The sequence below is a fragment of the Ambystoma mexicanum genome, chromosome 1q, assembly GCF_040938575.1.
Source record: "Ambystoma mexicanum isolate Mex_15411 chromosome 1q, UKY_AmexF1_1, whole genome shotgun sequence".
NCBI classification, from domain to species: Eukaryota; Metazoa; Chordata; class Amphibia; order Caudata; family Ambystomatidae; genus Ambystoma; species Ambystoma mexicanum.
In genome coordinates this window covers 692,051,507-692,063,917 of record NC_090922.1, presented here as the reverse complement: position 1 = coordinate 692,063,917, position 12,411 = coordinate 692,051,507, and the positions used below count along the sequence as shown (strand labels likewise).

At 46.0% G+C, this 12,411-nt stretch overlaps 1 protein-coding gene across 1 annotated transcript in view; it reads right to left on the bottom strand.

The window, feature by feature from the left end:
- OLFML2B (olfactomedin like 2B) overlaps positions 1-12,411 on the bottom strand; it is a 491,370-nt gene that overhangs the window by 221,096 nt on the left and 257,863 nt on the right. Inside the window, exon 4 of the mRNA XM_069641286.1 lies at positions 9,040-9,213. Within this exon, the coding sequence (XP_069497387.1) occupies positions 9,040-9,213 (174 nt within the window). The remainder of the gene's footprint in view (positions 1-9,039; positions 9,214-12,411) is intronic.

Below are 12,411 nucleotides of genomic sequence, written 5' to 3'. Positions count from 1 at the left end.
CTGCCCGCACCTATGCCCTCCCGGTGGTGGCACTTTAATTGCTGTGTGGTATGCACCCTTGTCCCTGAAAACAAGGAAAAGGGTGCTTTTTTAAAGCATAAAACGCAGAGATCTGCCTCCTTGAAATACAAACAAAAGGGTTGTTTTTTTGTACACACAAGCTGGCACCTATCAAGGACTTTTACATGTTGTGATGCTGAATTCTTAGCAGGGATTCACAGGCCCCAGGACATTCCCCAGGTCTGTTTCCTTGAAAGCTTAGCTTTTATTACTGGGCTGGGGCAGACACAAGTGTGAAATGGAGAGTGCTAATGGCTCTTTTCTCTGACAGGTCACAGCTCACTGGGAAGGGGCCACTACCATTCCAGTGCCCCTCATTCTGTGTATACTGCACAGTAAGGGCCCCAATTAGTGGAATGTATTGCACAAATCAAAGTGACTTTGCACTGCCGACACATACCCTGATTCATGGAACTGTGCAAATTGTATTTTTGTAGTGCAAAGCCATTTTGTACTAATTATTGCAGTGCAACATGACTGCACTGTAAAAATACGCTTGTACGGTTCCATGAATCAGGCCCTAAATGTCTGCACCACATAAGCCTGCATTTTCTAGCCAGTCTGTGATGTGTCTAATTTGTTGACATGAAAACAGTGCGGTAATAATGTATGCAAATTTTAGTCACAAGATGTTTGTGTGAAACAATGCTGCTATGTGCAGACAAATAGTACAATGCACATATGTCTGGTTGCCTTGTGCAGGTAAGAAATGTGCAAGCATCAGGGTTTTTGTAATTGTTTTACGGGCTCTTTGATTTCAGGAATAAGGGGTGCTTAAAATGAATGTTGAAAACAAGGAAAGGGGGTGTTTTTAAAAAATGGAGACGAGGATGGGTACAAATTTGGGCTGTGAGTGCCACCACCGGGTCTGCCCTGCTGAATGCCTCTGATTTGCTGAAAGCGCTGGGGGTGCCCGCTGCTTAAGAGCCTGTCATTTGAATGTATTCAACAGCGGAATGTTCGCACATTATCCCAAGGCAATGTTTCCTCGTCAATTAGTCTGTGTCTGCATTGCTTCAGCGTGACATGCTGGAAAACATTATTCTGGTCGTTTGGCAAACCAAGGGCTGCAGAATATTCCATCTTCCATCTGCACAATTCCTTGTGTCGGTTTCTCATTTGCCAGAAAGTGCAGCATGACATCACCGCAGAGAAATCAAGCACCCTGAACAGTTAGTGCTTTCTAACCTCCACAGAACAAGGATGCCGTGCTCAGACCTCTTGCGGGACATGACGTATTGTGCTTGCTTAGCTGGTTGATAAATGGGAAAAGGTGCAGAAACTGACTTTCTGCATATTAGAAGGCCAAGGAGAAAGGGTGGTCTAATCGTGTTGCCTGTTACTAATAACTTTCAAAGTAGCCCACAGTTCTGTGTCTGCTCGCAGAAGATTTGTGGCATTTGCGAGCGTGGAGAGTGCACATGCAGTGGAAGAAATCACCACATGGGTTGATAGAGTCCACACTGCACAAACAAATCACTCAGCACATTCAGATTTGCATAGTGCAGACATTTACAATGAGAGGATGTGGTGCAGGTGGGATAGTTCAACAGGGCTTTAACTGGGCTGGGGCTAGCTGGGGCCAGCTGGGGCCGAGCCCCGGCAATCTCCCAAAACTCTGGTCATCCCAGGTCCCTGCCGGGGCTCCCTCTCCGCTAGCATCAAAAAACACCCTTTTCTGAATTTTATTGTCTCAGCCTGGGGATTCAACCCTAGCCCTGTCGGTATCAAGCCTGTGTCACAGCCACTGTGCTATTTCAGAGTTGCTGGAATCTCTTTTTATTCATTAGTACCCGGTGTGCCGATACCACGGGATACACTGAACATGGATTGGCTCGATTCCGAGCCATACCACAGTGTAATCCCATATAAGCATTTGCGTGCATCGCACGCCGGGTCAGAATGCTTCCTCACCTCTCCATTTATTACTACGGATCAACTTGGCCCAAAATGGTGCCCTGGTGATCCGTAGTAATGAAGCAGTATGCGCGTTCTAGTCTTTCTAGAACAAATGCGTACTGCTGCTTTTTTCAACCGGCAAAACAAAAGCCGATTGAAAAAAATAACAACGCCATTATTATCCCGAGGCTAAAAACCCTGGAATGCTAATGGCAATAAGCCCATCGCCAGCGGGCCATTACCGCCTAATGGTAATGTCCCGGGTCCTCCGTTAATAACTTTGGGCCCCGAGGGCATTACCTTAGGCGGTAATGGCCCGCCGACTCGGTGCTTATTGCCACATTAGACTGCTTGAAGTAACAGCGTTAATGTTTCAAACAACTATTGAATGAAATAAAAAAGATTCCAGCACCTACGAACTAGCACAGTGCCATTTCATAGGTGCTGGATTTCTTTTGTTTAATTTAAGACTGCTTGACCCATGAAGCCTGTCTCTGACTCAATGCTCTTGCTCCAGAGATCTGCGTGTAACCTGTAGGTCAAAAGTTGAACCTCATGGAGGGACCACTTAGCCTTTCATCTTTCTGAGGTTGAAACAGTAAGGACCATTGAGTTGGATAACATAAAAAAAGAAGATGTCATTACATGCCGGAGATTGTGAGGGCGTGATAGAGCTGGAGCAGATACATTCACACATGAGGCATGCCCGGCTCACCCTGCAAAGAAGTGACCATAAGCACATGATCTCACACTAGCTGCCTGTCATTACATCTCAACAAATATCAACAATCCCCTCATGTCACCTTCATAAGGAAGGAGCCAGCCAAGCAACAGGGCATACCCCCATACCAATAAGTGAGCTAGTCCGCAGTCAGCCGCTTCCGACAACTTCCGATTCTATTAAGGATCCACACACACGGGCCAGGCTTCCCTAAAGCCACATGATTGCCCTTACCTACAAATGGAACTGAACATACATAGAGGTCCCCCCTCACTGAAAGGCAACAAGAGAGAAAACCAAGGAACCATTTCATCACAAAAGCTTAGTCACAAAGGTACACACCACCCTATTATTCAATTTAATGATTATCCCCCTGAAGAAGTTTTGCAGTATTCTCCAGGAACAAAACATAAAACATATCAGTGTTTTTTCTTACGTGAAAAACGCCAGCTCATAATCTTGGGACAGCAGGACAATTATACAGTAGCAGCACAATTTTGACAAATAATGATGTTTGAGCAATATTGCTATAGTCCCATTTTTACAGAGATATGGGTAAACAGTGAAATGACCAAGAGAACCCTTTGAAATGATCAACAGTGAAATAAAACATTTTTTATCCAAAAGTGTTTGTACCGGCTGTTAACAGAGTTCATTAGAGAAGGTGGGGAGGTGGGGTTGTTGGTATTTCTTAGTATTTCCTCCAAATATGACCTCTTAACTGGAACGCTCCATTTATTTTGAGGCTGTCATGAAATCACTCCATCTCCACTTTTAAGCTTGCTTTTAGCACCAGTTGTCCTCTGAGGTCTTGCAAAATTGTCCCAACAGTGTGAGAACCAACATTATGACAGCTGTTTACAATGGCAATAATGACATATAGTGTGGGCACCTGCATCATGAAAGTGTCTCATAGTGGCAATGATGGCATATCGTTTGGCCACCGTGACCATGTCATGCATAAATGCACCATATAAACACATCACTTCTGAAATGTTCTCTGGGAGAACCCCCAGGATTTCTTGCTTGCTAGATATACTCGGTTGCTCAAGCCAATTTGGAGGAAATATTTAGGCTACCCAACTGCAAAAATTCACTAGCTGCCACTGCAGGTTTGATTGATTTCCACTAATATAGTCGATTTGATGGGAATCCTTCTGCTGAGATCTGTGTGCAACCTTCAGATCACATATTCCATTCCCCTTAACGTGGGGCTGCAGGATTGAAACCCAGGCTTTCTGCAGCTTTGTGTAACCTGCAAGTCACATGTTCCAACCCCAGTTAGATAGCATACATGGCATAGTGTCTGCTTCTTCTGTGTGTGCAATCATTAGGTCAAATGTTCACACCCAGTGAGATAGGTCATTAGTTTGATTTCCTATTAAGGGTTGGGTTTTTCCACAAACGCTCAGGTATTTACATCACTGCCAGATATTTCATATGATGATATGCCCATGTTCTCAGAACATTTCCATCAAGTACCAATGTACTTACAACATTCTCAACAAATTACCTTAAGCTTCCCAGGTACTATCTTGTAACGGTATTACCCAAATTGACCATTTACAATTGACCTTTTGCACAATTGTCTTAATTATAGTGGTCCTAATTGACCTTCTGCACAATTGACCTTTATATTATTTTAGTTATTTAATATATGTATTGGGTTGGTTTTGGATTAAAAATAATATAAGGGGATTGGGTGGGGAATTGCAGGGGTTTATGGATTTGGTGGGGGGTTGCAGGGACTTTCCCCCTGCATATATGTCCTAATTTACCTTCTAAATTAAGTCAATTCTCCCAAGGTCAATTCTCCCGAGGTCAATTAGTACACAACCCTTGTAACCAGGCATTGCTAGCACAATTCCAAGAATTGACACTATTGCCACATAATACATAGGTACTCACACAAGATGCTCACGTGATTTTCTTGTATTGCGGTCAACTGACTAGCCACTCGCACGATTGCCAGGTATTTCAATAAGATTCAAAGGTACTCACACCATCGTTACTCATTACAAATACTCCGGTTTTGAAAATGCCAGATATTGCCATTACATTTCCAGATAACTAGCCCATAGCGGAGATGAATGAAGTATCTATATGCTTCCATGGCGCCAATCTGCTTAGCCCTAGGCAGCCTTGGTCAGAGAGGGAGGACTAAAGCTGTACTCCTCTCTGGAAGCCATTCGTGGGAGAGGAATGTCATGACCCTGTGATTCACTGTACAGCTTGACTCTCGTTCCCTGTTTCACTGACAGAGCGCACAAAAGGCCTGGGAAATTCCATCCTTGTAAAAGTAGCCCAAAATTGGAATAGTCTTCAACTGAGCTAAAGCTTGAAAGAAACTACAACAGTTTCAGGAAAAAACTGAAAACGCACCTTTCCAAATAAACACCATCTGATAGAAGTCCAAAAAAACCAACAGTAAACTGAGTAAATTTTGTCCCGTGTTGGTTGTAAAATGTCTTCGTCTCATTGGTGCACCCCGATGCCTGCGGGCTGCGGCGCAGTATAAATAAATAAAAACAACAAACAAGAGGGGCTGTGGAGGTTGTCAGAGAAGAATGACAGCAGAGTAATTGGTGTTGCGTACCTGTGTTGCAACTGTCTGATGCGCTCCAAAGACAAGGCTGTCAAAATTGTGGAAGCATCCAGGGGTAGCCCAACAGAGGCTGATATGGCAAAGGGAGAAAGGAAGGCTGTTATGGCCCATTACACTGGTTCTTAAGTGCTTCACTAGCCATAGTGCTGCATGCCTCTGTGACACAGATTGATGCAACCCAAAGCAGGATGTCGTCTCTTTGCAGGAACAAGAACAAGGGAAGAGTCAAAACCAAGAATCAATCTTAGTTTGAAACACCCAGTGCAGTTAGCGTTGCACAGCTCCATTGCCCTGCATATGATAATGCAAGAGTGAAAGGACTGCGCACATTTGACCACATCACCCCTCATCGAACTGCACTGGCTCCCGCTACTGGTCAGCTTTTTCGGTTGTGCAGTTACAGAATGGACCAAAAACCCAATTTAATGGACATATAACAAAGAACAAAAACAATGCGTGAATTGTGCACTGTACAGGTGGTGTAATCGTTGACACAAAGGTGTTTTGGCCTAGAAGAGATCTGTAAATGCAGCTTTGGATGCAGGCCTTCATCAGGACACGTGATGGAGTAAATTGTGGTCACGGGATCTCTATCGAAGACTTATCCAGTACAGGGGTAAGTAAAGGTATCCATCATATGTACAGATATCTGGACGGCATGTAATTGGCTGATGAGGAAACAAGTAAGTACCTCAGGCGGTAAGTAGTGTCATCAATAATGGTGAAGGTGGAGACACCCACTTCGTAATGGCGGCAGCTAACCCAGACTGTCCATGAGTAACAAAACTAGGACTAATTGGAATGTTCGTCTTGGGCTGCACGGCAACGGCGTCTCTAGAAGCAAGAACTGCCGAAAAATGATTTTCGGCAGTTCTCGCTTCCAGAGAAAAATGATTTTCGGCAGTTCTCGCTTCCAGAGACGCTGTCTGGGTTAGCTGCCGCCATTAAGAAGTGGGTGTCTCCACCTTCCCCATTATTGATGACACCACTTACCGCATGAGGTACTTACTTGTTTCCTCATCGGCCAATTACATGCCGTCCAGATATCTATACATATGATGGATACCTTTACTTACCCCTGTACTGGATAAGTCTTCGATAGAGATCCCGGGACCACAACTTACTCCATCACACGTCCTGATGAAGGCCTGCATACAAAGCTGCATTCTACAGCTCTCTTCTAGGCCGAAATACCTTTGTGTCGACGATTACACCACCTGTACAGTGCACAAATCACGCATTGTTTTTGTTCTTTGTTATATGTCCATTAAATTGGGTTTTTGGTCCATTCTGTAACTGCACAACCGAAAAAGTTGACCAATACTAGCAGTTTTTGTTTGTTATTCATTAGAATCCAGTCCTTTCCACTGGATTATACTTACCTGTATTGTTTTTCAATATCCCTGGGTGCTCTATCCCCACTTGTGTCGTTATTCATATGTCATTAAATACATTCAGTAAAAAACATGTACTGCTATTGACTGTCATATGTGTCAACATGTTGGATTGGTGTGACCTCTCACCCTGAAATGTTGTTTTGTTTACTCAACTACGCCCACCCGGGGTTTTCAGGGCATTGCCAGGTGCCCTAATATTGACTCTAGTCCTCTACAATGCTGTCACCCGGAAGTCCTCAAGCTACCTCACTGAGAAACGCATCATCCCCGGAGGCCTATGATCCACCAGATGTAAGGATATGTGCAATCTGCCGGTGCAGGAAGGAAAGAACCAGAAGACAGGCCTTATCTGTCTATGACTAAAAACTCTGGAACCTTCTCCCCGTCAACATTAGACTAACCCACTCGATTCTCAAGTTCAGGAAAGTGCTCATGACCCACCTCTTCATGGAATCACTCTTCCCTAACATCTAGTTCCCCACAGCCTCCTCTCCCCACCCTCCCTTAAAGTGGGTGATCTGATCCCCTATGTTTCCTCACATGGTTGCTTGTAGATCCCTTGATGACAAAATACCCACCTTCCATTTCCCCTGCTGTTAGCTCCCCTCTCCCCCTCTTCTCAGTTCCCCTCACCATGTTCTTTCCCCTATAATAATAATATGGCATTTATATAGCGCTACGAACCCTCAGGTACCGGAGCGCTTAGAAGGATGAAAGGCTGAGTTTGGCCCCACCGGGATTCGAACCTGCGTTAGCAAACTCGGCACCGGAGCGCTCTACTCACTGTGCCACTTGACTGGCGATGATTGTATGATTGTAAAGCGCTCCGTTGCTTCTTGAAGCTAGGTTTGCGCTCAAAAGTCTCGGGAGGATAGCTCAGGGGCAACATGCTCGCCTTGGAAGCAAGACGACACGGAGCAACAGAGGTTCGATCCCCGGGTCCGCGCTTAGAAACCTCTGGGTATTAAGCGCGTAATATATAACCAATCATATCAATAAATACCCCAATAATAAAAGAGAATTTTGCATGTTTCCATCTGCAGATCATGTATAGCAATACTTCAAATTGAGACCACAGCTGACATTTCCTTTCTTAATTATGTGCTCCACATATTGAGACATATGGCAAGATTTGACGTGTGGGAAAAGAGAAGGGGAACTTGGCAAGCACTTGCATAATGCATGCTTTTTTATGGAAAAAAAATAAAATTGTTATGGCCGGGTTACTTACGAGTTATTTCCTACAGAAATATGATGCCTCCCAAAAACCAATGTAAGATGCAATGATGCACATATAGTTAACACAGGCTTATGGATTCGATTCAACTTGTTGACGAGAGCAAACTCCTGACATGGCTGCCTAGAAGGCAGAGACTAAAGAGCATTACACGTCGGCGTGCTTTTTGTACAAGTCTACCAAGAATTGAATTAGAAAGGGATGGTGTCATTTTATACATGCAGAAATGGTCATTATGCGGGGTATTACATAAAACTTGCACCAGTGCAAGTGCAATTAGCACCAGGACAAATATTGCCTGAATGCAAAAAACATGCTCTTTCAATGCATGTTTGCACCAGGGAAGGTACTAAGACTAGGGCAAACATTGCCATGGTGCAAACATGCATTGGCAGAGTATGTTTTTGCAATAGGCCAATGCATGCCCTTTTGCCAATTGCGCTTGCCCCAGTGTAACTTTTGTCTTATACTTCTCCTGGTGTCCAAAACGCTGCTAATTGGCTGGACAGGCATACTAGTAGGTGTTTGCATGCCACCACGCCATTTGCGGAGGGTGCATATTCAAGTCATGAGTCCAACATCTTCTACACCTGCACTGGCACACAATTAACATACCGAGAAGGAAGCAGCAGTACAAGTGGAGCACCTTGTGATCAACATAGGACATATTATGCACCCTTCCATCCATGCACAGAGGCTCTGCCCTGCAGCTGCCAGGCAAGCTGACACCACCACAGGGCCGCACCAGTGGCCGGGGAACATCGGCTGGGCTAAGAATCATCTGCCCCTCCAGAGAGGAGGAAACTAACATATGCGTTAGCCAGTTTGGATGGACCTGTTTCCATGCTGACTCCCCTCCTTTAATCTTTTGTTCAGGTTAAATCATTGACTGGACAGGTTACACATCTACATATCCCTTATAGGCTGGACATGCTCTGGAGTCAAATTCCCTTTTTATTTTTCCTCTTAATGTTTTCTGTTGCCTCATTGGGTCGGACTCAACTTCTCAGAGGAAGGTTACTTGTAGGACCAGACGTGTGCATTAGGGATACATTGTTTCTATTGTTGTACACTGGCATGTTCTCCGCTCAATGTGAGCCGGTGCTTTTTGGAGTCCTACCTCCGTGTTGATGTAAGCTGCGGCGGCATCCCTTTGTATCCCACCGATATCCGGTATCGTTTCTGTACTGCTTTTTGTGCAGTTCTCTTTTCCTTTCTTGTTTAACTCGGTCATAATTTCATCAACATTTTCTTTGATCTGTTCCTGTTCCTTTGTGAGGTTTTTGGTGACTACCTGGAAAAGAAAGAGGCACATTAGGAGTGGTTTCATAACAAAATCGCAGATTCTTCTGCTCAAATGTTTACCAGCACAGTTCCCGAAAAATGCAACCTAACTGTGAACCTTGGAATTAAAGGTAGCAAAGCTCCAAGTGTGCAGCTCACAGGAGTGCGCATGGCAAAGATTGGATCTAGACCGTTCTTTCAGAGCCTGGAGCTCCAGGGGTGACGGCCCTCCGTGGGATGCAGTGACTGGGGGAAGGTGGAGGGGGCAGAGTGAAAGGGAGGTGCTAGTGAATGGGTGCGCGGTGGGGCATAATTGCCACAGAGAAGAGGAGCGTAAAAAGTGATGTGACGGAACTGGGGGACGGATGGATCGGCAGGAGACAGGGAGTGGACCACAGGGATGGACTGGGGTTGCAAGCAAGTAGAGCACTGTGGCAAGGATGGGCAGGGGATTAAGTGGGATGCTAAATCGAGGGGGGTGCTCTCATTAGTGGACGTGGCCAAACTATGTGTGTACTTAGGCCACACCCCCTAATGTGACCCCCCTCAGCAATGGGTGCGAGGGGGGCTGGTGAAAGAAGGGGAGCTGGGGCGCACTGGCATTATTACCTTTGGTGTGCACAGACCGTGTGGTTAAAATCCACAGACTTCTTGAATTAAAAGGCTGCCTTCTGTTTGATGACTCTGTACTCCGAAACAGGAGGAGGGCTGTCTCTCCTTTTGGTTCCGAGTAAAGAGTCATCACACATCATGAAGCCTCAGTTAAAAGTCTTCCTGCTGCATGATGACTCTTTACTCTGAAACAAAATGAGAGACTGGGCCCTCCAGCGCTCCTCTAGTTTCAGAGCTCAGAGTCCTCTGGCAGCTTTGTAGCTGAAGCCGTGGTTACACTAGCTGTTTGCAAATATCAGTACTTCTGAAAAGAAGACACCTACAGGCAGTCCGTGTAACTGTGCAGCGTTTCGGCTTCACGGCTGCCCGAGGTGTCGGCATGGCTGGGGCTAGTCGGGGGGAGCCCTTTCTGGAGACTTCCAGGGATAGGCCCCGGCTAGTCCCAGCCCACTTAAAGCCCAGTGGATGGGTAAGGGTGAGATAGTTCCAGTGAGAAGCTGGGAAGTGGGACACCATGATGCTAAGACCAGGAAGCATAGGACAGGACACAGAGATGGGGTGGCTCAGGCAGGTAGAGTGATTGGAGGAAGCATGGTAATCCATAACATTTGAGATCAAGCTTAGAATTAAAAGGTGAACATATTGAAAGGAAGGACATAGGGCAGGTCATTGGTCAAGTGACAGAGTTGTCAGGGAGCAGACCACTGAAATGTGCAGGAAATAGCCCATGAAAGTGCATCATTAGAGGCCCATGTCAGACTCTTTTGCGTGGAAGGGGCAGAGTGTGGGAAGTTTGAATGAGTTGACAGTTCTCTGTGCCTTCCATTCTATTTCACTGCCCAATGAAATGGGGTGAGCCAGAGTGATAAGGGGAGTCAGGTAGCAGTTCTCAGTGACAGGAAGGGCATGATGCGAGGCAGTGGTAAGAGGAGATGGATAACACAGTCTTAAAGGTAACGTAGAACCACGTCGTCCCCTCCACTTGGCAGTGATTACTCTGAAGTCTTAACAAGAAACTAGAAGAAGTGTCTCACATCTGCAGCTAGGGCTGGTGGGACATGCATCAGAACTGGTGGAGGACTCATTTCAACATGGTGTTTGGGGGCCCCACTTGCCTTACAACTGGGAAAAACAGTCTGAGGCACCCGCAGGGCGCTTCAATTATAATTGAGTCAAAAGAAAAGCAGCAGATTATCAAGGGACAACCAGACAGTGGAGAGCTGAAACACAAAAGGGCTGCTGAAAGGTTATTAATACTCTTTGACAGCAAGATGTTAATGTCAGGGAAACCAGAGTAAAAAGGCAACAATGTGATAAGAGGGAGGTGACAGCCTGAGGGTGCTAGCAAAAGGCAGCCTGTAACGTGCCTGCTGCTCACATTTAATGTCCTGAATTAAAGGACAATGGGCCTCATTACAAGTATGCCGGTCCATTAGTAACGTGCCAGTAAGCTACCGGCAACGTTACTACCGGACCAGCAAACTACGAGTTCTGCTCACGGGTGCCTTTCCGCCCACCAGGTCTGACCTGGCGGGCGTACTGGCACCCACGAGCAGAGCATGTCGGATGCACCGGCACCATTCACGAATTGTACCGGTGCATCCGACCTCCCTGTTCCCATTGAGCCTAATGGGGCTCCAATGGGAATGGGGAGTCATTATTACTAGCACCCGGCAATGGGGATGTATCGGGCTGGAATGCCCCGGTACATCCCCATTGCTGTGTGCCGGTAAAGAAACGACTCTGGCAGCAGCCGTGCCCGTAATTACCAGCACGGCTACTGCCAACGTTGTAATGAGGCCCTACGTTTCTCTCTCATAAAACTACTAACATGTTGCAGCTGCTTGACGGACACCCCAGAGTTCTTGGGGCCCATTTCAGCTGAGACACTTGAAAGACCCTGCAACTGTATCCTGTATCAAGTATCCTGTGTGACAGTCAATCCAGGGTCTTCCCAGTAGCAACAGTGGAGAGCACACCCTCGAGAGTAGAGGTTTTGGGAGCCTCCTGCTTGTCCTAGATGCTTATCCTGCTATCTGAGTGCCCTGGGCAGTGAGAGTCAGAAGCCACCCCCCCCCCCACACCAGTGGTTACTTATTGAAGTGTACTCTTACCAATATCGCAGATCTCCTTAACCTTCCTCACTCCCCTCAATCCCCCACCTTGTGGTCGTTTCTACCCCTTAGGCGATTTTGGCAAAGGGTATAGAGGCTAAGAATTCCAGCGTATTTGATGCCTGTTCTGTGCAGGATTTTGTAAGAAACATAGTTAGAAAAAGTTCCTGATGTATGCAGGTTGAGCAACTTCAGTTTTTTATTTCATTTAGTTTTTATTTTTATTGTTTAAAGTGCAGACCTAGCTCAAGAGCAGCAGGGCGCTTTACGGAGAGTGGGTAGCCAGCATTTGGGCTGCCATCTTTTAACAGTAGTGCAGTATTGTGAGGTCCGTGAGTTGGTATGTGCATCCATTGGAATTAGTCCTTGGTCAAGTGTTGTTGAGAGGGAGATGTTTTGAGAGATTTGTGAAATTGGGAAATTGTGGTGGCATTCCGAGCCGACCCCGGGATCGAAGATCCAGAGGGTGGGTGGATGACAAG